At 27.6% G+C, this 27,782-nt stretch overlaps 6 protein-coding genes across 6 annotated transcripts; 2 read left to right on the top strand and 4 right to left on the bottom strand.

Moving 5' to 3' along the window:
- Positions 1–1,692: 1,692 nt before the first annotated feature.
- OCT59_009208 (uncharacterized protein) lies at positions 1,693–3,848 on the bottom strand. Its single transcript, XM_025315221.2, has 2 exons — positions 2,493–3,848; positions 1,693–2,414 (listed from the first exon to the last, which is right to left on the bottom strand). Exons 1-2 carry the CDS (start codon positions 3,761–3,763, stop codon positions 2,009–2,011), a joined length of 1,677 nt encoding a protein of 558 aa, XP_025183260.1. The 5' UTR covers positions 3,764–3,848; the 3' UTR covers positions 1,693–2,008.
- A 1,624-nt stretch (positions 3,849–5,472) lies between these two features.
- Positions 5,473–7,280, top strand: OCT59_009207 (uncharacterized protein; the record flags this gene model as incomplete). Its single annotated transcript, XM_066133386.1, has 11 exons — positions 5,473–5,491; positions 5,660–5,671; positions 5,740–5,809; positions 5,879–5,927; positions 6,002–6,191; positions 6,276–6,296; positions 6,363–6,454; positions 6,574–6,711; positions 6,787–6,880; positions 6,946–7,125; positions 7,207–7,280. The coding sequence occupies 11 exons, from the start codon at positions 5,473–5,475 to the stop codon at positions 7,278–7,280; spliced, it is 939 nt and encodes a 312-aa protein (XP_065999828.1).
- A 411-nt stretch (positions 7,281–7,691) lies between these two features.
- OCT59_009206 (uncharacterized protein) lies at positions 7,692–8,609 on the top strand (the record flags this gene model as incomplete). The annotated part of the gene is made up of 4 exons (XM_025315222.2): positions 7,692–7,762; positions 7,851–8,104; positions 8,169–8,296; positions 8,371–8,609. Exons 1-4 carry the CDS (start codon positions 7,700–7,702, stop codon positions 8,607–8,609), a joined length of 684 nt encoding a protein of 227 aa, XP_025183262.1. The 5' UTR covers positions 7,692–7,699.
- On the bottom strand, positions 8,604–9,413 carry OCT59_009205 (uncharacterized protein). The gene is made up of 5 exons (XM_025309137.2): positions 9,255–9,413; positions 9,132–9,165; positions 8,970–9,062; positions 8,862–8,890; positions 8,604–8,786 (listed from the first exon to the last, which is right to left on the bottom strand). The coding sequence occupies exons 1-5, from the start codon at positions 9,393–9,395 to the stop codon at positions 8,649–8,651; spliced, it is 435 nt and encodes a 144-aa protein (XP_025183263.1). The 5' UTR covers positions 9,396–9,413; the 3' UTR covers positions 8,604–8,648.
- Positions 9,414–10,057: 644 nt separating this feature from the next.
- Positions 10,058–11,679, bottom strand: OCT59_009204 (uncharacterized protein). The gene is made up of 5 exons (XM_025315223.2): positions 11,474–11,679; positions 11,229–11,400; positions 10,801–11,137; positions 10,546–10,722; positions 10,058–10,474 (listed from the first exon to the last, which is right to left on the bottom strand). Exons 1-5 carry the CDS (start codon positions 11,592–11,594, stop codon positions 10,217–10,219), a joined length of 1,065 nt encoding a protein of 354 aa, XP_025183264.1. The 5' UTR covers positions 11,595–11,679; the 3' UTR covers positions 10,058–10,216.
- Positions 11,680–11,874: 195 nt separating this feature from the next.
- On the bottom strand, positions 11,875–14,100 carry OCT59_009203 (uncharacterized protein). The gene is made up of 2 exons (XM_025310338.2): positions 13,862–14,100; positions 11,875–13,694 (listed from the first exon to the last, which is right to left on the bottom strand). Exons 1-2 carry the CDS (start codon positions 14,058–14,060, stop codon positions 12,151–12,153), a joined length of 1,743 nt encoding a protein of 580 aa, XP_025183265.1. The 5' UTR covers positions 14,061–14,100; the 3' UTR covers positions 11,875–12,150.
- Between the last annotated feature and the right edge of the window lie 13,682 nt (positions 14,101–27,782).

Raw genomic sequence — 27,782 nt, 5'->3', positions numbered from 1 at the left:
TTTTTTTTGGTTTTTTTTTAAAAACAAAATTTAATTATTATTTCAGATGAATTTTACCTGTAATGAATTTACAATATTACTCTAATTAATATAGTTTTAAAGTAAAATGCAAAGTAATAAATAAATATTATAATGTAAAAAGGTTTTGTTTTTTATTATACCTGTAATATATTGCACCCTGAACATTCTGGATAAAATTACATATGATTGCCAGGCAAAATTAAATATGTAACATTTAACTGAGTTGTGAAAAATAGATTTTTTACAACTGAAAAAATTTTAAGTTTCCAGAATATATATAATAAAATAAAAAGGGTGGAAGTGTGACACAGGTGACAAAAAAGGGTGCTATATATTGCATATGTAATAAATTATAAAATCCAATGTAAAATAAGCTGAAATATATCTAAGATTAAAAATAATTAAATAATTGCATTAAAAATCAACCAATCTAATATTTATTTAATTGAATTTCAATTAGAATTTTGGCTGCCAAGATTTTAAACCTTAGGATTTTATAATTATTAAAATTTTGATTTAATTAGAATTTGTATTTATTAAATTCTAGTAAAATATATTTTAAAAATTTTATTTTTACTAATGCAAAAATTAAATCCTTAAAAGATATAAATTAATAGAAAATTGGAAAATATCTTGTATGATTGTATAAAAAATATGAAATTAATTACCTTATTAAATTTCTCTTTTGCTTAAAAAAACTAAAAGGTTTAATATTAGATGCTGAAAATAAAAAGTTAAAGCAATAGTTTTTGGTTATAATCTATCTGCTAAAATGTAATCATTTAAAGTGTAAACAAGATTAATTATAATGAAATATAAAATGGAAATTTCTAACAAAAAGGATATTGTCATTATAAATCCGGAAAAAATCACGGGATGGCGGATAAATATATCCATTGCATGGGATTTGTACTCCCAGACTAACGCCACATACGGTTTTGGGCTGAAGGAAGGTTCACTTTATTTGCTCTTTCTCTTTTTCTTGAGAATACAGAAGTTTACTTGTTCAATGGGAATGGGACATCAGAGGTGCTATTTAGGGTTACAGCATTTAATGTGTTTATATTTATATATAAATCTAATAAAAGTACTTTATAAATAAATAAATAATAATAACTTTTAATTACTTTATTTATAAATATAGAAATTTGTATATATATAATTATCGTATGATTCTCGGCTTTAAAAAAATTTTTCTTATTTGTTAATTTGTTTTCTGTTTTTTAATAAACAAGTGATCGTTCGTTAAATTAAATTTGTAATTTGTTATTTCTTAAATTTAATTTGTACAAATTACTTTAAAATTTTTTACCAATAAAAAAATTTTCAATTTCTTTTTTGTTTCAAATAAATTCTAGAAATCGATATCTTAGTTTCTGATATAGAAAATTTATAAAATTTTTTCCTTAATAAAAAATTTGCCGTTCCAAATATTCTGGAATTAGATTAATGCAAGGCGCTACCGATAATCGCATATGCATAACATTTCGTGAAATCATGAGTGCATAAATAAATCTTGTTTCGTGAAATCATGCGTGCATAAAATAAATCTTAAATCAATAAAAAGGAATTCTATATAAAAAAGTTTATCAAATAATATTTGATGGTATCCTTTGTCATATTTTTTTATATATACTAAAAAAGGAACAATTTATACACAACGTTTTTTCCATGGTAACATCTAATAAATGAAACGCGTTTCATTTCTAAAAAGGTTACAGTACATATAACTCTTTATAGATTGAATGTAATACAAAATAAATTGCTTTTTTTATTGACTTTTTATGAACTGATGGTACCGAATATCAAATTGGTTTATTAAAAAAAAAAAAAATACCGTAAAATGATTATATGCTAAATAATAATTCGTTTAATAATCTATAGGTAATTAAAAATAATAAATTAATGTCCGTTCGTTCCGATTCTATTATCTACTTTTTAAATTTTATTATTATTATTATTATTGTTGCTGTTATTATTATTATTTTTAAGCTGACGATAATAAAATTTGAGCAGAAAACGTAGCAGGAACACCATTATCAAGAATGTAGAGATAACTTGGACCAGGAGGAATTATTGTTGGATTTGGTGGCATCTCAATATTCAATGTGACATCATTTGGATTATTAGGATCATATTCCGCAGATATTACTTTGCACATAGCATATCTTTGAGAAAAGCTCTGTGAATGTGTAATAAATCCGGAATGAATTATTGCCGCAGTTAGGAATGATTTTTCTTGTCCTTTTGTAACTTTGACTTCGAGCGCCTGTTTATATGTCGCTGGAAATCTTGTATCTTCTAGTTGTTTTGTTGTTCCTGCAACGCTCGTGATTACTGGACGTACCAATCCTGTCTGCAAGTATGGTGGTGTGAACATTTCAACGCGATATCTATATATGAAAAGAAGAGTAAATTAGTAAAATTATAAAAAATTAAAACTAATTAAAAGAAAAAAAAAAAATACTTACTCGGTAGGATACTTAGAATTAAGTTCTACGGCTCCTTGTGGATTGCTACCTGATACGAAAACTCTTCCGTCTGATGTCAAAGTCGCAACAGAGTGATACAATCTTGCAATAGTTGATGGGGCAAGGTTAGTCGTCCATCCTTTGGTTTCAGGATCGTAAATAAATGGTGTAAAAGCTGGATTATCAGATACATAAAGTGGGTTGGTCTTTGGACCTTGATGATATCCAGCGAAACCGACTTGGGCACCGTTTAAATATAAGACTTTTCCTGTTGGTAAGATAACAGAGTCTGGCATAACACGTCCAGTACCACCGAAATTATCCATTTCCCATTGAGGATTAGTTTCAGTTGGATCAATTCTACCACATGATGCCAAGGCAGGATTTTTAATTTCCATTGCCGTATTACCACCGCAAATCATAACAACCGGTTTATAATTTTGAGATGGTCTAAGAGGTAATAAAAGTGAATTACCAGTTAATGGATATGATCTAATACCGCCAGTTAAATCTGGTACTTTTGAAACGACGGTAGCAGTATCCAAATCGTAAACAATGCCTTTAGTATTTGCAAACACGAACGCTAATTGTTTATTCTCAAAATTTGGAAGAACATGTAAAAATGGATAAAGATTATATGGCATTGTTTCTACCAAAAAGGGAAAATCCACAGGTTGTGGTCGTGGAGCTCCTCCAACAGTCCAAATTTCATAAGTTGGGTTATTAATAGCAGCATTGTTTTTTCCCGTCCCTTTCGCAGAACCTCCCAATATAAGAACATTACCACTTGGAAGTGAAGCCATGGCTGGATACCATCTAGCTGTGGACAAACCATCCGGTATTTCAGACCAGTCTGGATTAGGATCTGATGGTGTTATAAATCTTACGGACTGAAACCCTACATTATATCCAAGACCTGCTTCTGCACCGCCAGCGTGTATGAGAGTTCCATTTGCAAAAAATGAACCCGCTGAACAAAATGTGTCCGTAGCAAGGTTGAGAGCTCTGACTTCATTTGTTTCAATGTTATATACACCACTAATAGCAGGGTTTCCATTCGCTTGCTTAATCTTATTTACTTCAAGTTTATCAATCATGTATATTTCTTTATTGTTAGCACGAAATATGTGCATAGTAGCAATCTTTGAGTCTCCGACTATATCCCATTTGCCCATTAATGGTGGTTGTTTGGCTTGTCTAGGATGAAGGGGTGAGGCTGACACAAGGCTAATGCCTAAAGTCAAAATTGATAAAAAATTTATTACTCTCATTTTAATGAGGGTTTAATATAATAATGAATGAAAGTAATAAAAAGAGAAAAAAAAAGGAATGTGAAATTTTTTTCAGAAAAAGTTTTTTTTTTGGCAAACGCATTACTCATATTTATACCTTCAGACAATTTAGATTATAAATAAATACATACAGTACTTTATAGATTAATTAGGACCATACACATACGGATGAAGCGTATAAAAAGTTTATTTTGTTTCAATGCAGAAATTAATATTCCACCAAACCAAAAAAGGAATATGTATGATTTTACGAAGATTTACCGGAATAAATTCCGGTTTGGAAAGAAATTGAGTTTTAACTCCGAAAATAAATCTTTATGCAAATAAATCATTTGTTTTTATGAGCTAAAAAAAAAAAAAAATTTTGATTTATATCGCATGATATTTTTCTATCAAATGAAGGAAGTGAAGTTATTTTTAGATAAGTTTACTCCTCCAACCTGTTTATTACCCAGTTGAATCAAAAAATTCCTTTTTTTGAAAATAATAATAAAAATCATATCATAATCGGAAAATTCACTTCCATGCAAGATACATACCAATTAGGTTTAATTACTAAAAGAAATTTTCTCGTGAAAAAAAAGATCGAGAAAAAAAATAATAATAGTATTATAAATTTATAATAAGTAAATATACATAAATGAGAACTTGTGCCTCACGGTTTCAATTTAATTTGGGATGTTGCACGGGGAAAAAAAAATGAAACAAAATATGTATGATTGATTGTATGTTGCCCTTTGTTAATATATTTGTAAACAATAAAAAAACTATAATATTTATAGCAAAAAAATTTTAATATTTTTAGTTTTATCAGAACTAAGATATATACAAGTTGCCTGATTTGGTAATTTTGAATATTTTTTTTCTTTCATCTTTTTTATGTAGTCATACAGTATATATTAAAAAGTCAAAATTTAATTAAATCTTGTTTTAACTTTTATTCGTCAATAATTTTAATATTGAATAACTTTATTATTATTACAGTTTAAGATTCTAAACAAAGAATATTAAGATTCTAAACAAAGATTTAATTATATTTACAAAGAAAAAAAATTTATGTATTATATAACGTATTTATAGACTAAAATTTTCTATTTTAATCTCAAAAAATTTTTTTTTTGCGAAATCTTTCACTTTCAAAATCTTCGCGTTAATCCGTCAAATCAGTGAATGACTTTTCAATCCACATCAATACATCTTTTTATAATTATATGTATCGGTTCGAAAATATTTCGGTAATTTTAGAATTATTGCTGATTCGTATAAAAGTATATTGTTCGAAAGTCTCTTAATTAATATTGTTTAGCATTCGTATTTTAAAAGCTGAATCTTCATGGAGGAAATTTAGAATTATTTTTGATAGGTGGAATCCAAAAGTACCGTATTTTGCCCAAGATCTTCATAATTCTGAATAGGGGTGCTTCTTAGTTTAAGGAGTTATGCACTTGCACGTGATATCGTTAACGACGTTAATATCGTACACCCACTGTACATTTCTTCTGAAATAAACATTTGTAATGTTACCCAAAGTTATCATAAGTCGTCATAATTCTGGTCAGAGTGTAGGATAGCTTAATATGTGATATCATGAAGTTTAACAGAAGCTTATATAAATAGGTAATTTGTTCTTACGGTTTTTTCGGTTTGAACTTTTTTTCTTTTTTTTTCTAAAAAAAAAATTGATCATTATGGAAGCAGATTTGAGATGTAATGTTGTTCAATGTCGAAAAATTCTAAATACTGAGAGTCGCGCGTGTGTGACAACGTGTTCGCGTATAGTATTAATTTTTTTAGAGCGTTATAGTTAAAACTTATAATTGATTTTTATTTTATTTTATTTTATTTTATTTATTTATTTATTTATTTTTTTTATAGACATTTTTTGTGGTAAATGTCAAATATAATAATCTTTCTTTCTCGGATTGATCCTTACTAAAATTCGGAAATTTTTTTAGTCGACTGTGCCAATAATTCCTTTTCTTCAGCTTTGGTTTGTCCGGCATGTGAAACAAGTTTAACGGAAAAGTTAGAGTTATTTATTACATTTTAATGTTATAATTATAGAGTTAATTGAATAAAATTTTTTATAATTAGTGACGATATTGTATTCACTGATTTGAATCCAAGTGAAGATTATAAATCTGTATAATACGATAAATTTTATGCGTAATTAATTTTCATATTTACAAGAAATTCTCTTGAATAATATTCTTAAAGTCTGTCCTTTCAGGTCTTCGGCCAGATCTTGTAGTAGAAATTTGTTCAAGAGCGTTATCATTTTGGACATATCAAACAACTCAGGAAGCTTGTTTTCAAGAAATGTTGTACAAGAATTTAGAAGAAAAGTACACTCAATTAGAAAAGCAAGTACAAGGAGTTATGAGAGATGCCCAATCCGAAATTACTTGTAAGAATATAATATATTAATGTTAGATAATTAGAGATTACAATGATATACTTCTGATTCGTTTATTTCAATTTTAATAATAAGCTTTGAGAGCCAAACTTCAAGGTAAATAGTACATGACATGTATTTACGTTGAAATCTAGAAATTTTTAATCTTTTAATTTATTTTAGCATTACAGAAAGATATGGAACTCGAAAAACGAAAAACGCATGATTTAGCTGAACAGTTACAAGAAAAGAGCAGGCAATTTTCGAAGTTACAGGTCTTTTGCGATTAATTATTTATAATTTGAAAAATACTACACCATATTAATTGTAAAAAATACTTAGGAATCAAAAAAAGTGATCTACTATTAAAAAATTATCATTATTTTCCTTATAGATAATGTATGATAAATTAAAACGTAGAACATTGGTTCCAGCAATGCAACAAACTGTCCAAAATAACACTACTTCTAATGTCGGAGCTTGCAATCCAATCAGTGGTGGTATGAGTGCGAGACAGGATGGAGTTTCTAATGTGAGTTATTTCATTATTGATATAAAAGCACTTAAGATGAAAAAAAAATACTTAATACTTATTTGTAAAATCAAGCAATCTGGAATGGCACGATTATATAATGAAAATATTATGACTAATAATCGTGCACCCGCAAATCAACAACAGTGGAATACTACAAATAATCAAGGTAAAAAAGCATCAAAATATTTTCAATGGCAATAATTTTGTTTTCATTCACTAAATAATTTATAGAAAATGATTATTATGATCCTTATACGCTTCATCGAGCTCAACCCTCTTCAACACAAGATTATCACTCCGTACGTGAACAAACACTTGCGATTGGAATGAACAATAATTATAATACAAGATTAGGAGGTGTTGGAAGAAGGATGATGGATGGGAATGAAATGAATGCTTTCCAATCTAAAGGTATTAACAAACAAATTAATTCAGTCATATCGAATATCTATGACAAGTTTCTGATAATACAATCGTTATTGCATGTTAAAGGACCTTTTACGCAAACACGAACTCCTTTTGCAATGGCATCCAATCAAGGTGTCAGAACGAGAGGCATCGGATGAATTATTCATTTGTTAAAATTGTCTCTCTTTAAAACATTAATGAATTAGCTTGAAATAATAAACCAGATCAGTGATATTGTCATTAAATCATGGGTTTAATTTGTTCAAAAATTTATAGTGCATTAAAAATTCTATCCCAAATTATCAAAAAAAAAAAAAACTGTTCAAGACGTCGTACCCCAAAGGGGATTGACACTGCCTTAACACTATATGTGTTGATGAGGGGATAGACCCCAATTCCGTCCTTATCGAGGGGATTGCCAACTATCTCTCCTTTCTTATCAACACGTAATTATAATTGCTAGTAAGTTTATATAATCCTATTATTTTGATTTTCAAAAAATTATGGGATTGATAAATAATCATAGATGATGGCCGTTTAAAATCAAAATCGCAAGGATACAATCAATATAAATTCAATGTCTAATTTGTATTCACAACTACCGCGTTACATACAAAACTCTCAAGTAGCAAAAAATGAAGTAAATTCATTTCTTTTAATCTTGGAAATACATTTATGGAAATATATTTAAAGAAATATTTACAAATGGAATAAAAAAAAATTATTAGAGACCGCCTCCAGTTTCTGAAACCACAAGAAAATTTGTCCCAAATTTTGTTATGGGATCTATAGAGTCTACTTCTAAGGATCCTGCAAAGATTTATACGGCGAAAGTAAAGGATAAAGTAATGCTTCTTGATAATCCTTTAAAGAGTTCCGAGGAGAAGAAAAAAAGAACAATATTAAAAAAGAAAGTTAAGACGATGAGTGCGAAAGAGAAGAGACAAACGAGAATTTATGAAATTCCAAAGGAATGTCATAAGTAAGTTGCAAATTCGTTATATTCGCTTAAAAATTATTCATATTTATTAATTAAATTTTTTTAGATACGAGCTTTTTGTTCCTTTACATGAGCTTTGGCTTCAGTATATCGAAGAGCTTTATGGAAAATCAAGTCCAAATATTTTTGGCCAGAAATTATTGAAAGCTGATTTCCACGGAGCAATTCTCACGGGTAATAATATTAATATTATGTTTAGTTTGAAGTCCCGAATAATTTAACACTAATTTCTCTTATTAAAATGTTAGTTTCTAAATCAAAATGTGCATCTTACATTGGAGTTACAGGAATTGCTATTCAAGAAACAGAGAACATGTTCAAGTTGATTACAAGAGATAATAATATGAAATGTATTCCAAAAGGGCATAGCATTTTTACATTTCGGCTTCGTGATCATATGTTCACTTTGTATGGTGACCAATTCCGATATAGGTCTGCAATTAGAGCAACAAAAAAATTCAAGAATAAACCGTCGATAGACTTATGAAAAGGTAATAATTATTTTTAATAAAATAAAAATTCTCCATTATTTTGATGTTTTATCCATTTCCAATACAGGAGCTAACACATTATTTTTATTAGTTTCTACTATTCTACCATTTAAAACCATTTCTTCAAGAATCACATGTACCTTTTCAATATTAAACATAATATCCAGTTCACACTATAATTAACAATATATATAACATGAGAATATTGTAAAATTATGAAACTAATAAATAAAATAAATGCAACATACCACATTATCAAAATATGCATTTAATATTTCTTTTTGTAATAAATAAATAAATAAATAGATAGATAAATAGATAATAGATCAAACAAAATGACTTTTTTTTTAGCTTACCCACATATGCATGAACGAGTTCAAGGATGGCAAGATGGTTCTCTTCCTCATCAAAACCAATTACAAAAAACAATGAAGCATATCGCCTAAAGGCTGTTACATATAACAAGTATAGTGTTAAAACGAGATCCCAACAATATCAAAGATAAATAATTTACTAACCTAATTTATACTCCCTAAATTCAAATATAGAACACTTTGATTAGACAAAGATTAGATCGAGTTAACTATTAGAATAACAAGAATTTTGCAAGCAATACAAGATTTAAAGTTAATAATTCACACCTGAGAATCACCTCTCTTTAGACATTTTCGTGAAATATCTGCTTCCATAAGAACTCTCTCCTCCGGCTGTAACTGTACATTATAATATCTAGAAAAACGAGTTTGTCCTTGTTTATTAATAAAAAGGAAAAATCTCAACATCTTTCCAAATTAACTGTCAATATAAACTGAATCAAGTTAAATTTTTTATATTGTGGCTTATGCATTATTGCATATGATTGGCTCGTGATAATTTCCTCACCATTTCTAATTTGGGAAACATCAAGTTCAAACAAAAAAGTTCTCATTACTACAACTCTCATTACCCGCATCCAAACTTATCTATCTCCCACGTTATGTTAATTAATCAACCTTCAAAGGCAGTTTGTTAGTGGGTAGTTATACATTCTATTCATTTATTAGATGATGTACACATAATTCTCTTTGACGAATTGGGACATCAAGAGCATGAGATACTAACGATTATATGCATAATACTGAATCTACGGAAACGAATTTTTAATTAAAGCAGATTAGTTACCCGATAAAGTTTTATTGTAAAATACATTCATTTAGACTTATATGTAAAACCTCAAATGCCTGGAAAAAATCAGTAATTGGTGATAATACTGTGCGGAACAAAGAGAATTTTTACAACAGCTAAACTTTACAAGTATCCCTGACGTACCTTTATGACTATGCAGATACTGCAGTCTGCAGAGATTAAATATTCAAATGTGATAAAAATAAAAATACGAAAAATATGACTTTATAACATCGAAAACAAATTAATAAAAGTTACCAAATATATACAATTATGAATTATGATTTATGGCTCAATTGTAGTTTTTCTTTATCTCTCAAATGAGTATAAAGATTTTATTATAAAATAGAAATACATATTAAAAGATACAATAAAAAATGATTTCGAGTCTTTAAATAATTAAATATCCCATTATTTCTAATTAAATTCAGGTTATCTATTAAAAAATAGGTATATAATTATTAATTCTTTCTTTTTGTCCTTGGCCAATACATTCGGCAATCCATACAATGTTTCTGATTTCCTGTTCTTTAAGCTTCAAAAATGCATAAAAGATTGCATAATGAAAATGTTGTTGGAAAGTAAGCTTGTTCAAGTGAACCTCGTGCTCAAAGAATCTATCATCAAGAGTCTTTGCTTCGCTTGTAGCGGTACCACCAAAAGATGTCAGACTATTATCAAAAAAGGGACGGTATTCCTAAAAAATTCGTAAAATATATTAACATAAGAATATCGAAAAATATAATACCCAATATCATTATTACCTACCACCCAAACCTCAACGACATTCTTAACATGTTCAATTTCGTCCGCCCTCGCAAGCTTGGCATGTCCGTCAGGATACAATTTTCCTAAAGTGGGAAATAATTTGGCTCGATCATCTCTTGATAATTCTGTGCCAAAAGAATTGATCGTAATATTAATAGCACGACGGTCAGCTTCAAACTGTTAAACAAATCACATCAAAGTTAAATATATAATTATAGAAAAAGTGTTAAACATAATTAATATAGTTAAAATTACCTCTAAAATTTCACTCATCATCTCTCCCGTTGCACCACCAATTCTTTTGCAGTATCTATAAAAATCTTCAATATACGCCTTGTAAAGCGTATTACGAATAATTTCAATATTTAATTCATCAAGATCATTAGCAGTGACGCAATTTTTAAAATATGGTGCTAGAGGTGTTTCCACTAATACAGTATCATACAATTCTGCGACATTGGTTGCAACACATAATGCTGGCATAGAATCAAATACTCCAAGTGGATGACATCGTTCAAGCAGTTCATGAGTATCACGTTCGTGTAAAGTGCCTGTTATAAGAAGTATTACATTATCAATCATATAGGCATAACTAAAAAAGAAAAAAATAAAATAAAATCGATTAGATTACCAAAAAAAAAAGAATCACGAGTTGCTATATGATGAAATATAACGTAACCTACGTTAAATAATCAAGAAATCTGGACAGCGGCTCCACGGCGTTAGCACGAACATACTTAAATTCGTCAACCAATTTTTGTGTCGCTTTTTCATGTATAGTTGCAGTGGAGATTGGAGAAGGTTCGTTAGCTAAAAAGTTGCCGTAATCCGTAGCGCTTAACTGAAGTTTTAGATCTATAATATTTTTGTCAATATTAATGTTTAAGTTAATAACGCTTTAGGAGTATAATACTCTTCAAATACTGACCATCAAGGGTTTCGCATTGCGTTAAGTTAAGATAATGAGTGGAATTAAGTACAGCACTCTTATAACCTCTCACAATACCCTCTAAATAACCGTCGTTTATGTTAAAGAATAAAGCTTCCATCTTTCAGATCTAAAATAAAATTTTTTTTTCTTTTTTTTGCTTTCTGCTCAAATTTTTGATTAGATTGTGATGTTTATGCCACAACAATTGTGCATCGTTGCAGAGATATAAATTAAATTTCGCCTTCTAATAGTCGTACAGTTACACGCAAAGTGCCATGCCCCGGTTAATAAATCACGTGTTAACTGCGATGACGCGAACTATATTACTATATTCGAAACGCGAATTTACTACATTCAAACATACATCGCTCAAAAAAAATTGTTAATTACTTTTATTTTTCTTATTTTTTTTTCTTATGCGTCCTCTATACAACCAAACAAAAAAGTATTATAAGTGAATGAAAGACATAGTTCTTAAAGGTTAGTTCTTAACGATCATACTTTCTCCTAATTCGACGAACAAATTTAGATTATTTAAAATGATTCTTTTGCTTTTGTTTTGTATTGTTTTTAGATAAAATAAAATATCGATCATAAAGGAAACGAAAGTTTTCGATATGCTTATAAACACGGATTATTACTTATTGACTTACAAAGTTGTATATTTTCATAGATTAGTCTCGAATAAAGAATTCAAGTGCAATCAATACACCATCTTCTGTTCCACAGATCAGCCATTCTCGTGTCATTTTTAAGCATGTTACTCCGCTATCTATATGTGCAAGAGTAACGGCAGGAAATGGAATATTAAAAGAACTTCTCGTTCTTGGCACTACTAAAGGGCGTGAATCGCTTAATTGATAATATTTTATACATCCGTCAGAAGAGACGGATGCAAGACGCGATTCGTTACATTGAAGGTCCCAGACGATATCGGTATGTTCTTTGGTGGAATGTAATAGTTGACCCGTAGTTAGATCCCACATACGGATCGTAGAATCAGCAGATGCGGAAAAAATAAAAGTAGATCTATGAAATATATCTGTATCGCTTAATTCCATATTGTTACTGTAGTCATTTCGAGTATGCATATTATGGTCTTCGGGTGGACTTGGTGGAGGGGTAACGGTGTTTGATGGAGAAGAAGGAATTTGCGAATTATCTAAACGATTGTGATGGTTTCTTTGACGATGATATTGAATAGATTCGCTATTGACATTTGTAGACTGAATTAACGAATCTGGATCGTCCAAATCCATAAGTTCAACTTCTTGGATAATATTTGTGCAAGGTGAAGACGATCTCGAGGCAAGAAAACCTAAAGTATCAATGTGGATTGAATGCGGTGAATCATGAAGCCGATCTTGTTCGAGCTGCTGCACGATATCTTTATACCAAGCAAGGCAAGTAACTGCTCTAGTATGTCCCTCTAATCTCTGGAAAATTTGAGGTTTTATGGATGAAGGTGATGAGGGTGATTGAAAACTTGACACTTGTTCTTCAGAAGGATTTAAATCCCATATCAAAATGGAATTGTCATTCGATCCGGAAATTAACCAATATTGTTCTTGTTCCTGGTTTATAGTCAAAGAGGAAACTCGAGGTATTAGCATCAATGTTCCCACTGTACCATCATGACCATACAATCTTTGCAAGCAATCGCCGGTATGTATATTCCAAATTCTAATGGTTTTGTCTACAGAACCTGAAAAGAGAACAGATTCGTTGGGATCCATTGTCAACGAAATAATACCAGCTAAATGACCATTTAGTCTATGTTTAATCGAATGATCATTGGTAATGTCATATACGATGATACTTTTGTCCCAACTGCCTGAAGCAAGAATGGATTTCCCCAAAACCAGACACTGAACACCTTCGGAATGATCTTTTAATGATTTACGACAGCTCTGATTGAACAAATCCCAAATTTTTACAGTCTTATCGAAAGAACCTGTATAAATTATGTCTCCATGTTCGGATCCTGCGATACATGTGATACCTTCAGAGTGAGCACGAATGAGATGTTGAGAAAAGTTTTGCCTCTCCCAGTTTTTCTGGACAATTACATGATGCTTATATAATTGAAAAAAATAGTCTTCGGCATTATTATTGTAATTAAAGGATTTCGAAATATGAGTGATGGGGAAACCGGCGAGAATACATTGACGTTTCCAAAGAGCGTTATCCGTCGCTCGATCCTTCAAAGTTTTAGAAACTAAAAGTTTTAAGATAAATTAATATAAATATGTTATTATTTACTAAGTATGATCGTCGTTTTTATTAATGCAATATAAAACAACAAACAAATAAATAAACGCCATTTTGCCTCGTGCAACGAAATAAGAATTAATATTAAAAAGAACCCATTTTATAATAATATACCTTCTCGAATTTTACACAAGTTTTCGGCATCTAGGAATTCAAGTAGGTGAGAAGCGAGAGGAATTGGCAGCAAGGAAATTATATCTTTGGTGAGATGTTGCTGCAAGTAAATTGATAATTGTTTTCTTTCGGTTAAGGATAGTTTATCAACTAATGACTGGACACGAAATAGCCCATTTTCAACAACTTCTTTTGACATTCCTATATGCAGCAGCAAAATTGGCGAGAGAGAAAGAAGACACTCATTAAGTACAGTACATTAATGTATTTATATGAATAGGGAAAAAACAAGTATTCATGGATTAAATTTGTTGATTGAGATGTGATAATTGTTTTAATTGACATATAAAAAAAACTTTAAAAATTAAGGTTTTTAAAGTTAACCATTTTCTCATGTGACATGGTACAAATATTGACATGTGTCGCGATGCACGTATTGTTGATTTGACAGTTTTTTTTTTATTTGTTTGCATAGATATGCAGTTATCATTTTCCCAAGTGTATGCACGATAAAGCATGACGGAATTTCTAAAACGACACGATGTTACTTGGCACTGAAAATATGTTATAAATGTCAAACTTAATTTACGTATTTGGAATTGTGGCATAAATGTGAGAGAATTTAAATCATTAATCTAAGATATTTATGGAAAAAACAAACCAATAGTAAAAACGGGTTTCGTACAATGCTGTATTACATATATATAATTTTTTTTTACTAGTTAAAATTTATAATTTTTTTTATTTTAATATTTCAATAGAATTCATTTATTATAAAATATAGTATTATATAATATTTAAGAATAAATGTTTATTTTTTTATTATTTGGCAAAACTTTTTTTTTCAGTTTTTTTAGTTAATTAAAAATACTCAAAATAATATAAAAAGTAAATGTTAAATAATCAGCAATATTATTTTTTTATATATAAATTGATTTAGTATATAGTAAAAAAAGAAACTTAAAATCATTTAAATTATAAAGTTTACTTAAAAATACATTATATTAAATTCTTAAACTATCAAGATTAATATAAAAAAAGCAAATTAAAAAAATTATAAAGATAATGGAAAATAAATTATCTATTATTTTATATCAATAAAAGAACTAGTTTGCAAATTTCAAATAAAAAATTTCATATAATATAATAAAAATATTTTTTTTAACTTGCAAAAAAATATTAATATGTTATTATTTTTTCTTATTTCCATATTTTTTAAATATAAAGATTAATGCTAAAAAAAATAATATAGTAATACTTATTTTTTATCATTAATAACAAAATAATTTTTTTTTATTTTAGTTATATTCAAATTGTAGTAGAATATATAATTTAAATATTCATTATAAAAACTATTAATTAATTATTCTGATATATTGAGAACTTTGAATATTTTCAAAACAATATACTTTTAAAATAAATTTGACTTAGTGCCTTTATTTTTATTTAATTATATTTAAAGAGTTACATTTAACTAAAAATAAAACTAAATACTAAGAAGATATTAAAGATTAATATCCAAAATTGTATTTTAATAATCATATGAAAATTAAGATAATAGTAAAAAAGTTAGACATTATACTTCTAATATATTAACCTATTTTTTTAATAATTTAAAAATAGTTTTTTATATATATACAGTATATAGTTCAATTTTGAAATTTTTTTTTTTATTTTATAACTTTTATTAATCATTAAATTAGATTACTAGATGTTAAGATATATGTAAAAAATAATTTTTAAATTTTAGTAAAAAGGTAATTTTAATTAAAAACCTATATATTATATATTTTTTATAATATAAGACTAATTTTAACTCAGAGTGATTTAATTGAGGTAATTTAACCTGGTAATTTTATATAAAAATTTATTAATTATAAAATCACCTGGTTATATATAACATTTTATATATCAATATATTTTCTTAACTTTATTTATTTATTTTATTTCATACTAATTAACCATTTTTTTCTTTTTTTTTGTAAGTTCTTTGACATCTTAATAAACAGTAAGTTTCAAGTTTTTCAAAATTTCAGATATCTATTTTCTTTACAGCAACTAACCAGTCCTTTTTCCTTTTTCTTTTTTCTTTTTTGGTCAGGTTTCTTCTTGGATTTCTTTTTTGGTCTTTTGGATTTCTTTTCAGGTTTATGCTTGTATTTCTTTTGGTTTTTTGTAATATTATTCGACCTTTTTATTTTCATTTCGATATTCTTTTATTTTCTATTTTCTTATTTTTAGTTCTTAATCATTTTCCTTCATCCTTTATTTTTTCTTTTTATTTTATTTCTTTTTTTTAACATTATAAATGTATAATAACTTTAGCTTTAGTTTAATTTATAAATAAAATTTATTAGTTATTTTTTGGGTATTGCTAAATATTACCAGTGGTGATCATCACCACATAAAATATTTTTTAAATTTTCAAAAATTTTTGACTGAGATATTATTCTAATTATAATATAAACATTATTATTATATATAAATTTATGGATAGAACAAGTTTGCCTTAGATTATAAAGGCTGTTGTTTAGATAGTTTTTGAGAAAAATGAGAAAGTTTGATTTTATAAGCAAAATACAATTTTTTGTTTTAAAAAAGATTTTTTTTAGTTAAATTTTCAAAATTTTAGTGAATTAATTCATAATGATGTAACCCTGATTGCTCCTGAATAATAAAAATGTATTTTGCGAATAATTTTTGATCTACCAGTCCGATTTTGATGATCTTTTTTTATTTTGATGGGGCGGATGAGACCTATCGATTAAAAAAAGATCGATTGAAATTGGATTGCTAAATCTTGAGATAATAATTTTTGGAGATTAAATCGAGTCGAATCGAGTCGAATTGAATCAAATTTCAGAGAAGAAATTTGATTCATGTGGAACACTATATTTTACACATTTATTATTTAAATTAAAATTTTTGAAAAAAAAATTATGATATATTTTTTAATTCTGGCCAAAATTATAATTTTCAGTCAGAATTAAATAGTGTGGTGATGATCACTATTGGTGATATTTAGAAATACCCATTTTTATATTTGCATAAAATAAAATTAGCTAATCAATTTAAAATATTAAAAATATTAAATTTATAAATTATTTTTTATGGAGAGTAATTTAACCTGGATTATATATATAACTCAAGGAATAAATTAGCTTTTTTTTTATAATATTTTTAATGGTATTTAAAATATATAAAAGGTAATAATATAAGTTAGAATCCCAGAAAATGCCTATATATGTAAGATACCAAGGTGCTTAGCCAACATAGAAAAATTTTATGATGTAAGAATTTTATAATGCTTAATTTTAAGAAAATTTTATACTATGTAAGATAATTAAATTGCATATTTTTGGTATTATTTTAAAATACTAAGAGTTTTTAATTGCTTATTTTTCATATTTATAGAACTTTTTAAAATATTATATATTGAATTTATAATTAATTTTTTATTTTATTTTCACTAACGGTGAGTGTTAATTTTGTACTACATTTCACAATTTTATATAAATACATAAACAAAAATTTTTTTTTGATGAAATTTCAGTTTTTTTTTTCAGTTTTATTAATTATCTTTTAATAGTATCTTTTTAATTTTATTAAACTCAATGTATTATTTTTAATATAAAATTATTATATTATACATGTTTATTTTGTTAAATAAAATTACTGTAAATATGTTTTACTTTAAAATATAATTTTACTACTCACCACTTTGGTTATATCAAATTATCTTTTATGCTTAAGTAAGGTTATTCAGCAAGTTAAATCTACTTGTATTTTAATTTTCATAAGGCCAAGTATGATATTTATATAGAAAAGCATATTTTTTAAACGGTAATAACTTTTAAATTTTTTACTTTTTTATTTACAACTTCAGAGCGTAATTATACCACTTCAGTCAAATGAAATCGACTTTCTAAATTAATTGAAAGTTGTTCAGCAAGGTCGAAACTACTTATATATTAATTTTCATAAGTGTGAGTATAATACTTATGGAGAAAAGTGAATTTTTCATAATAGTACTAACTTCTGAATTTTTCATTTCTCTATTTACAACTTTAGAGCGTAATTACACCCCTTTAGTCAAATGAAATCGACTTTCTAAATTAATTGAAAATTGTTCAGCAAGGTCGAAACTACCATCATATTAATTTCTATGGGTGTAAGTATAATACTTATAGAGAAATTTACATTTTTTTATAATAGTATTAATTTTGAATTTTTCTTTTACTGTTTATTAACTTTATTAATTGAACATTATTAATCTACTTGTATATTATGTTTAGTTTAACTTTACAATGTATTGATCATATAATATAAGTATTTTCTGGGGTTCTATAAGTTTATATAAAATAAATTAAAATAAGAGTATTGCTAATTTTAACTGAAAGGATAATTTTTTCTCCTTAAGAATTTAAAAAAAAATAAACTTTTTATGAAATATATAAAATAAATAGGGTTTAAATTTTGTGCGCACTTACGTATGTGCGCACTCCCATAGATATATTATATATAAAAGTCAAAAATGACATTCTAAACCCTTCATAGCTAATTAAGTAAAGTTGTAGAATGGGCAAAAATATGCATAGTAAATAAATTTCAAGGCTCTATAATATGTACGTAAGAATTGCGGTATGAATATTTAAAAAAATTAGGATTTTACTAAAGTCACATGATAATTGATGATTGACAAATTTACTATATAAAAATTACCAAAAATGGAGGGGTGCGCACAAATTTTATTTCCAAATAAATATAATTGGATATTAATCGTATAAAAATTTGGTAATTCTTAGTTTTAAAAAAATTTTTATCATGAAAAATACAATTTAATTATAAAAATCAAAATTATGTAATTTTCTCAAAAACCATCTGAATAACTACCTTTTTTAACTTAATAAAACCTTTTTTTCTCATAAATTTACATTTTAAATTACTATGCAAGTCAATATTTTAATTAAAAATTGAAATAAAAGGAGAAGGGAGGAAAATTCCTTCTGGTTAAGTTTAGTAATTCTCTTAAAATAATATATAAATAATAAAAATAAAATTAACAGTAAATATTTTATTGCTTGTTTACTTTATAGAAATTTGAAGTTGTAATAAAAAATAAAGTTAAAATCTTTGCTAAAACCTTCTTGTTAGCTTTATTATCATCCTTACTTTTTGAGAATTTTTTAAATTTTTAGATTCTTCAATTTTGTTCTTTTTCTTAAGTTTATTACTATTCAACGTTTGTCTAGCAGAACCAGACTTTTTGCTAAGAGCATTTTTAGCCTTTAGTTTGAATTGTACTTTCTTTAAATTAGGAAGAAAATATTGATACCATTTCAACTTTTTATATATAAGTAAATAAACTTATGGCAAAAATTTTTATACATTTATTTATTTATTTTTATTTTTATTTAAAAAAAGATAAAATATCAGTAAAAGATAGTATACATAATATACTGTAGAATAAGTCTGTAAATCCAGATTAAATGTTTCAAAAAAAAGTATAACTTTCCACTAAATGAAACTTTGCCACCAGTAAAAGCCAAATAAACTGGGATTGTAAAAAGAAAAAATTAGGGTGAAGTTCTTTTGTTTCAAAAGGTTTAAAAAGAATAAAAATGTATTTTCAAACTAAAAAATTATGGGGTTGTCGCACAATTTTGCAATTTGCTGTAATGAAATTTTATTTTTATTTGCAAATATTAAAATTTAAATTACACATTTATGATTTTAAAGAAAAAAATCACCATATTTATTTTTAATGAAGCGATATAAATAAAAAAACAATAATAATAAATAAAAAAAATAAGTAAATTACAATGATCAAGGAAAAAGATGCTAATAAAAAAATGAAACAATAATGTAATAATGGAAAGTAATAGAAGATGAAAAAGAATAATGATTGAATGCAACCCTATATAAAGTAAAAAATAAGTGGATTGTAGAATTTACTAAACAAAAAACAAGCTAGTACTATATTTATCTGAAAATAAGCAATCCCTAAAAATAAGCAACTCCTAAAAAATAATCTTGAATATTAACTAGTTTTGCGTTAAAACTTAATATAATGTAATAAAAAGATTTTAAATAATAAATATATATTCAAATAACCACAGAAAACATATTTTTATTAATGAATTATGTCAAACAATTGCTTGTGTCAGTCATGTTACTATCATAATATATACATTATGGTAAATGTAAAAATGTTAACTATAACCAAATTAAACAATTACAGCTGATTGCAAAATTGTAAGACCACTCTATGATTTTCAATTTGAAAATTTGATATTTTAAATTTTTCAAAAATTAGTAAAAAAGCAAGTTTAAATACCTATTTTGGTAATAATTTCAACTTCTTAAAATTAATAAAGATTTTAAAGTAATCTATTTATATTGAATCATATAATATATTTCTATTTTTATTTAAGGAGTTGAATAAATAGGTTTTTAACTTGATTTTTTACTGGTTTTTGAAAAATTTAAAATATTAAATTTTCAAATTAAAAAATCATAGGGTGGTCTTACAATTTTGCAATCAGCTATAATTATCTTCATGTTAAATTTATTTATTTATTTATTTATTTTATGTGAAGCAGGTGGGGGATACAAAAGGGGATAGATTACTAAGTAATACGACCTTAACAAAGCCTACCATCGACAACCAGAGGAGCTGGAAACTGATCCTAACTTCCTAAAAAAAAAAGACCTGTATCACTACCACATCCGATAAAGGTTCAGGCAAACACACTGGAAAAAAATTTAAAAAAAAAGTGGAGAGGACAAGTCCCCTTTTCAAGAAATTGTGATACTACACATAACTAGATTCTATTCTAAAAATAATACAATTCTGAAATTTGTAAAACCGCTAATAAAAGCGTAGGCTAAACTAGTTTCTGTAATAAAGTTAAAATTTCTGCTAAAACCGCCTTATTATTTTTATTATTACCCTTTTTCTTCGAGGAATTCTTTGCCTTCTTCTGAGTATTCGGATGTTTCTCCTCCTGGTTATTATTTTTAGAGACTTTTTTTGGGGATGAAGGTTTATCCTTCTTCTTAGGCTGATTACTGTCTAAATTCTTGTCAAACTTACCTGACTTTTTCGTATTCGGTGTATTTTTAGCCTTCGGTTTGCTTTGTGCTTTCTTCAAGGTAGAAATGGAGTGTCGACACTATTTCAACTCCTTACCATCAGGTACGAAAAACTGTGACGTATCTAAGGCCCTTAGTGTGGTCTCCCAATTCTCGAAATAGGCCACAAGTTTCCTCCTTCCTTTACTTGTTTGAATAATTTTAAATGAGCTAGCACCGCACTTCATTAAAAATTCACATAGTTTACGGTCCATCCACAAGGTAGCCATCGTCATATCCTCCGGAATGTCATGAATAACGGCTTGGAACTTTTCACGTTGTTTTCTTTCTCATAAAGTTCAACTTGCAGGGAACCATCTAACGGGTATATATACCTCCCAGGTCTGTCGTCCAATATTTGTTAAACTGGGAAAGGGCAAATGAGGAAAGTGCTATTTTAACTCAAAGAGTTTGATACTTATGTTGCCATTTAACAGAACATTTAATAGTGTTTCCCCAAAATTTTAACTCTGCTATAATTTTCTGCAGGTCCCAGGTATACGGGATATCGTAAACTATAATGTCTCAGATTCGCTCTTGCTCCTCTCCGACAGCTTTGTATTCTGTTAGTATCTGTGTGGCTTCTGGCGCGGATGATTTCTTTCCCTTATGGGAATATTTGGCTGATGTTTTCACATCAGGTTTTACCTTCGTTGATTGGTTCTTGATTTGTTTATCTTCTGTAATACGCGCCTTTTGTTTATCATTCTTCCAGAAGTTTTCGGGTATTACAGTTTGATCAACAGGGGTCATTACTAAATCAGGCATTGATGGAAGCTTGATAGGTACTGGATTTGGTGGTATTTGAAATCCTTGACGTATAAGATCATCTTCATCAGGCTCAAGCGGATATGACTCATCTATCAGATAATCATCAGTATTCTGAGATCCATCATTGTCGTTGTCATCATCATCACCCATATCGCCAAATTCGCAAAGGAATTGGGCGGAAAAATTATCTTAAGACCTGGACGCAGCATATAACGCTATAGAAAATATTAGCGAAAGGGTGGTGGGTTGTATATTCGTAGCTTGAGCTTGTGAAGAGAAGTTCGCAGGGTTGGCTGTTTCGCCAAACTTCTGTATCAGTAACTGGGCTTTATCCTTAGGTACTGATGGGTTTTTTTCAAATAAGTCCTTGAGGAAACCGTCCTGTACAAAAGAACTTAAGTGGTGTGTAAAAGTCTGAAAATAAATTTTGTTAAACTTGAAAACGAAGTTTAAAGCTGCTTCGTTTGGTGTTTGACTCTTATCCATAGACATTTTTATATTTATGTAATAAAATTTAATAAAGGGGATTATTTTTTAAAAAAAATTATTACGCAGAAATTTTCGTAAAAAATGTATTTGGGAAAGAGTTTTTCATCTTCATGTTAAATGATTAGCGATCACAGGAGTCATGTTAAATGATCAGCAATTACATGAATTATGTTAAATTAATTTATTTAATTTTTATTAATACAAAATTCAAACTTTTGACTATACATTTTTAAAAAAATTGAACTATCTGAAAATAAGTAACATTATAACAAAAATATGTTACTTATTTTCAAAGAAATATGGTAATACTTGATTTATTTTATTTCAAGAAGAGAAGTAACCCTAGTCTATTATAAATAAAAGCTAATTAGTACGTGAGTACAAAAAACTAGGATTTTTCCTATGCTACAGGACCTCACCCTTTGATAAAAAGGGATGGCTACATCTAGGTGAAACTACATTGCTTAAGATAATCTAAACATATTAGGTAAAAATAAAGAATCATAAAAACAATCTAAATTATTTAATAAATCTAACTAAAGATAAACTAATTAGCTAATTTTTCAATAATGTTAAAATTTCTGTTAAAACCTCTTTGTTAGCGTTATTACCACCACCTATACCTTTCAAGAAATTCTTTACCTTCTTCTGAGTAATCAGGGTCATCAACTAGTTATCATTTTTATTGGCTTTGATCTAGGAATATTTCTTATCCTTCTTCTTAAGCTTATTACTATCCGAAACTTGAAACTTGTTTAATAACACTAGACTTCTTGTTTGGAGTATTTTTAGCCTTCAGTTTTAATTATGCTTTCTTTAAGTTAGGAAGAGAGTGCTGATACTATTTCAACTCCTTAGAAAACCTGTGGTGTATCTAAGGTCTTAAGTGTGATCTCCCAATTCTCAAAATAGGCTACAAGTTTCCTCCTTCTTTGCTAGTAATACTTGAAAGTAGGAGGAAAATTTATCACATAATTGAGCAATAATAATTGTTATTGCAATTGTTGTATTTAAGCTTCTGAAAAAAAAACTCTTTCTCCTTTTCATTTTTACAAAAATTTCTGCAAAATTTTTTTTTAAATTTTTTTATTTTATTTAAAATTTTTACATAAAATAAAAATGTCAAATATGGAAGACTCAGTTGGAACAATGTTTGAAGAAGACTTTTTACAGTTTATTTCAAACAATGGGAAATCATTTTTAGAAAATGTTACTTTTTAGCTTTGACAATTTGTTGAGAATGGTTTTTTTTAAAGATTATTTAATAAGAATTCACAAGATTTATTTAGATAAAACAACACTTCTAGTAACTATGTTTGGCGAGTCTGTCAACCTGAATACTTCACTCCTTTCACTATTATTTTCTATAGCTCTTTATGCTTCTTCCAGGTTGTGAAATAATTTTGCTACCTGTATCTAAGCCAATATGGTGATATGGATGACTTAGAATTGGAATGTCTATACGCTGAAATGATCCTTATTAATCAAACTGTTACATTCAAAACTTTCCAGAAAAAAGATAAACAAAAGGCATGTGTTATAGACGAAAAACAAGTCAAGAACTAGCAAAACCTGATGCACAAATATCGACCAAAAAACTTCAATAAAAGGGGATGAAATTATCTGTACTTGAAGTTATTTTCATACTGACTGGATACAGAGAAGTCAAAGATGAGCAAGAGCAAGTCAGAGATATTACTGTATACGATATTCCATATACCTGGAACATTGAGAAAATTTTAGGAGAATTAATGCTTTGGAAAAAAACTATTAAGTTGTCAGTTAAACAATAACACAAATATCAGACATTAATGCAGTGTTGGCACTTGGCCGTTTGGCCGGGGTTAGCCATTTGGCTGTTTGGCCAGTTTGACCGGCCAAACTGACCAAAAAAATCTTTGGCCGCGGCCAAATGCCAATACAGCCTTAATAAAGTATTAGTATTTTGTTATTTGGCCAAAATTTGGCTGGGGTTGGCCATTGGCCGTTTTGCACACTGAATTAATGATTAAAATAGTTTTGAACTCATTTACCCTTCCCTAGTTTGAAAAGTTCTGGATGACTGACCTGGGAGCTATACCTGTGAGATTGTTTCCTGCAAGTTGAACTCTCTGAAAAAGAAAACAATGAGAGAAATTCCAAGCCATTATTTATGATATTCCAGAAGAAATGACAATGGCTGCCTTATAGGTAAACGCAAATTAACACTATTTTTAACAATATGCAATGCTAGCGTGTTTAAAATAATTTAAACAAGAAAAGGAAAGAAGAAGCAAGTTTTTTTGACCACTGGAAAGAAGTTGAAATGGTATCAACACTCTATGCTTAACTTGAAGAAAGTATCAAATAAACTGTAACTGGACAATAGTCAGGTAATGTCAACTTTAAGAAGAAGGGTCGTAAATCCTCATCCAATGTGAATAATCAAGCCACTTCTATAAAAAACTCATTGAAAAATCCCAAACCTCAGAATTCGAAGTCTAATAAGAAGCAAAAGGAACAAAAAGGTTTTAAGCAGAAATTTTAGCTTTATTATAGAATTTAGTTTAGTTTGTAGTAGCCAAATAATTACTAGTAATTAGGCAGGAATTTTTTACTTTTTTTTGACTGAGAACTCAAGGCCGAGCGACCCCTTCAAGCTTCTTTCAAGAGGTTGGGTTGATTTTGCAGTTTGGATGTTTAAATATAATATTATGTAAATGAGTCCTATATGTAATTTGACCTCAGTATCAGAAAAATAAAATAAAAAATAAAATTGATGAAGTTTCTATTACATATAAAACATATAAAACTCTTGTAATGATTTAATAATTGCAATATCTTCATAAATTTTAACTTTTTTATGAAATTCCTGTATAAATGGCTTATTAATGCAGCAAAGAATATGAATGATCTCATTTAGGCTAAATGTTATCTTTGCAGTTAAATAATTACACTTACATGGCATTGTTACAAAGCAATGTTAAATTATGCAGCAAAAAAGAGCAAGGAACAACATGAAAAATGAAGAAAATACCTGAAAAATATTCAAAATAATACAATAACTAAAACTTGAATTTATGTAGCAAAGGGTTTTAGGATAGTAGTGCAAACAGCACAAAAAATAGCATACACATGCTTACAATACTACCATATATAGCGGGCCACAGTACCCTGGGTATCTTGCAAAAATCGGGGATTTGATCCTGTACCCCCAGGTATTAAATAAAATCTAAATATTCTGTTTTTTGCGAATATCTCATGATCTACTGGTCCAATTTGAACGATTATTTTTTTATTTTGAAAAGCTCAATGAGAGTTATCAAATAAAAAAATGATGGCTTAAATCTGATTACTGAATCACGAGATAATTGTAAAATATCCCCCTTGGTACTATATAGGGATGGTATCGGTTTAAGTGAAACCAGTTTAGCCGCAGTTTGAAATAGAACTGATATGAGGCAGTTTAAACATTTCAAACCGCGGTTTGATTTACTGGTTTAAACTGCAGCTCAACTTGTGGTTCAAACTATAGTTCAAGCTGAATTAGCTTTTGATCAGAGTTTCGGCATCAAACATAAAACATGTGACTGATTTACCAATTGTTTCATTGAGATGATAAATTAATAATCTAATTTTTTTTTTAAAAAAAAAATAGTTATTTTCAGTTTTATTGCCAAAACTTTTATTTCTTATTACATCGTTCTTTCTATTATTTAATCTTTTTTATTATTTAAAAAAATCGTTTTTTTTTATTTTTGTATGTACGAACTTCAAAATATTTAAATTTTTTTTATGAAGAATGTTTTAGTAATTTTCTTCTCTTTTTTGTAGATTTCAGAATCCAGGCTAAAACTTGGAATTGGAGAAGAGTAGGTAGGAAGAGGAACAGCCAACAGGAGTTTCTTTTTATATATATAAGAACGTTTACTAACGTTCTTTGACTTTTTTATGTAGATTTTGGACTGGAACTTGAAATTGGAGACGGATAGGTAGGGAGAGAGAATAGTATTTGCTATGTAAGAACATTTATTAATGTTCTTTAACTTTTAATTTTGAACTTGAAGATAAGTAAGTGTTCTAAAGGGGTGAGGGAGCAGGATTTGTTTTTCTTTTATATAAGTATGTTTACCAATCACTTTTTTTGTAGATTTCAAAATAGAACCTTTTAAGGAATAATTTCTTGTAGGAGTGGATCACAATATATATATTACGTGATCGCAAAGTCCATAATATTGTAGAATCAATAAATTAATTACGTCGTCTTCCTTGTAATTATTTTTTAAAAAAAATAATAATAATCAAATTCCTTTTTATCATAGTTGAATAAAGCAAAACTCCGAACCATTTTTTTAATAAAAAAATATTTTGGCGTTTTTTTTATACAAAAAATTTTAGGTCAGTTTGAAGCTTTATAATAAATCTTTCTTTCCTATTTTTTTCCAACTTTCTGATGGATTCTTTGAATTTTGTAAGTTTTTAATTAGAGAATCTTTAAATTTTACTTTTTTAATTACAATGTAACTATATAAAGCACGTTGATTAAGGAGTTAATAATAATTAAATTTCTACTTTCTGATTTTCATTCTTCCTGACCCCCTTTTTTTTGAAAATTGCAAAATGTCTAGTGAATATACTTTTGATGATACAGCTATTAGTGATATTAGTGATCAATCAGTTATAGACATTACTGACGACAGAAGTCAAAAATCTAATGGAGGGCCAATTAGAAATAATAAAACTTCATCTTCATATGAGATAAATGAATTTTTTATCAGAACAAAGAACTCTCAAAAATGTCAAATATGTGCAACTGTATATAGTAGTTCTACTTCAACTGGAACTTTAAAGAAACATTTAGAAAAGAAGCATCCAATCGAATACCAACGTAAATTTACTCAAACAACCTTAAATTTTCAACGTACATATCCATATAATCGTAAAGAAAATTTTAAAAAAAGTAAAAATTTAATTGATTGGATAGTAACAAGTTTGCAGCCATTTTCTGTAGTAGAGGAGGATTATTTTATTGAAATGATCAAAAAATTTGATCCACGTTATCGTGTACCAAATCGTAAATATATTAAAAAGCATGTAGTTAATAGATTTGAAAATTGGCGTAAAATATTAAAGTATGACATTGAAAAAATTAAAAGTGGAATATCTTTAACTACTGATATGTGGACGTCTGACAATAGTCATACTGCATTTCTTGGAGTAATCTGTCATTACATTGATGATAATTGGACACTTGGACATTTTTTACTTGATATTATACCATTTCACGAATCATATACTGGTAAAAATATGGCACAAACTTAACAAATTTATTATCAGAATTGAATCTATCCTCTAAAGCATTTGCAATTACAACAGATAATGCTGTAGCAATGTTTGTGTGTAGAAGAGAAATGAAAAATGAATTGAAAAATACACTTAATAATATTAATTTTTCTCATTTTCGATGTGGTGCATATATTCATGATGCGTCTGTTGACAAAGTTAGAAAATTTATGCAATTCTAATAAACTTTTAGAAGATTTATGGC

The sequence above is a fragment of the Rhizophagus irregularis genome, chromosome 17 (assembly GCF_026210795.1).
Source record: "Rhizophagus irregularis chromosome 17, complete sequence".
In the NCBI taxonomy this organism is placed as follows: Eukaryota; Fungi; Glomeromycota; class Glomeromycetes; order Glomerales; family Glomeraceae; genus Rhizophagus; species Rhizophagus irregularis.
The sequence above is the reverse complement of the archived record's forward strand: the minus strand, read 5'-3'. Positions and strand labels throughout refer to the sequence as shown.

Excerpts from the sequence above, each read along its gene's own strand:
- OCT59_009208 (XM_025315221.2), bottom strand. The coding sequence starts at position 3,763 with ATGAGAGTAATAAATTTTTTATCAATTTTGACTTTAGGCATTAGCCTT. Across the intron at positions 2,415-2,492 it reads AATTCTAAGTATCCTACCGA|ATATCGCGTTGAAATGTTCA; the intron begins GTAAGTATTTTT and ends TTTCATATATAG.
- OCT59_009203 (XM_025310338.2), bottom strand. The coding sequence starts at position 14,060 with ATGTCAAAAGAAGTTGTTGAAAATGGGCTATTTCGTGTCCAGTCATTA. Across the intron at positions 13,695-13,861 it reads CTTGTGTAAAATTCGAGAAG|TTTCTAAAACTTTGAAGGAT; the intron begins GTATATTATTAT and ends TAAAACTTTTAG.
- OCT59_009204 (XM_025315223.2), bottom strand. The coding sequence starts at position 11,594 with ATGGAAGCTTTATTCTTTAACATAAACGACGGTTATTTAGAGGGTATT. Across the intron at positions 11,401-11,473 it reads GCAATGCGAAACCCTTGATG|ATCTAAAACTTCAGTTAAGC; the intron begins GTCAGTATTTGA and ends AAAATATTATAG. Across the intron at positions 10,723-10,800 it reads TGATGAGTGAAATTTTAGAG|TTTGAAGCTGACCGTCGTGC; the intron begins GTAATTTTAACT and ends TTTGTTTAACAG.
- OCT59_009205 (XM_025309137.2), bottom strand. The coding sequence starts at position 9,395 with ATGTTGAGATTTTTCCTTTTTATTAATAAACAAGGACAAACTCGTTTT. Across the intron at positions 9,166-9,254 it reads TAAAGAGAGGTGATTCTCAG|TGTTCTATATTTGAATTTAG; the intron begins GTGTGAATTATT and ends GTCTAATCAAAG. Across the intron at positions 9,063-9,131 it reads ATTTAGGGAGTATAAATTAG|CCTTTAGGCGATATGCTTCA; the intron begins GTTAGTAAATTA and ends TATATGTAACAG.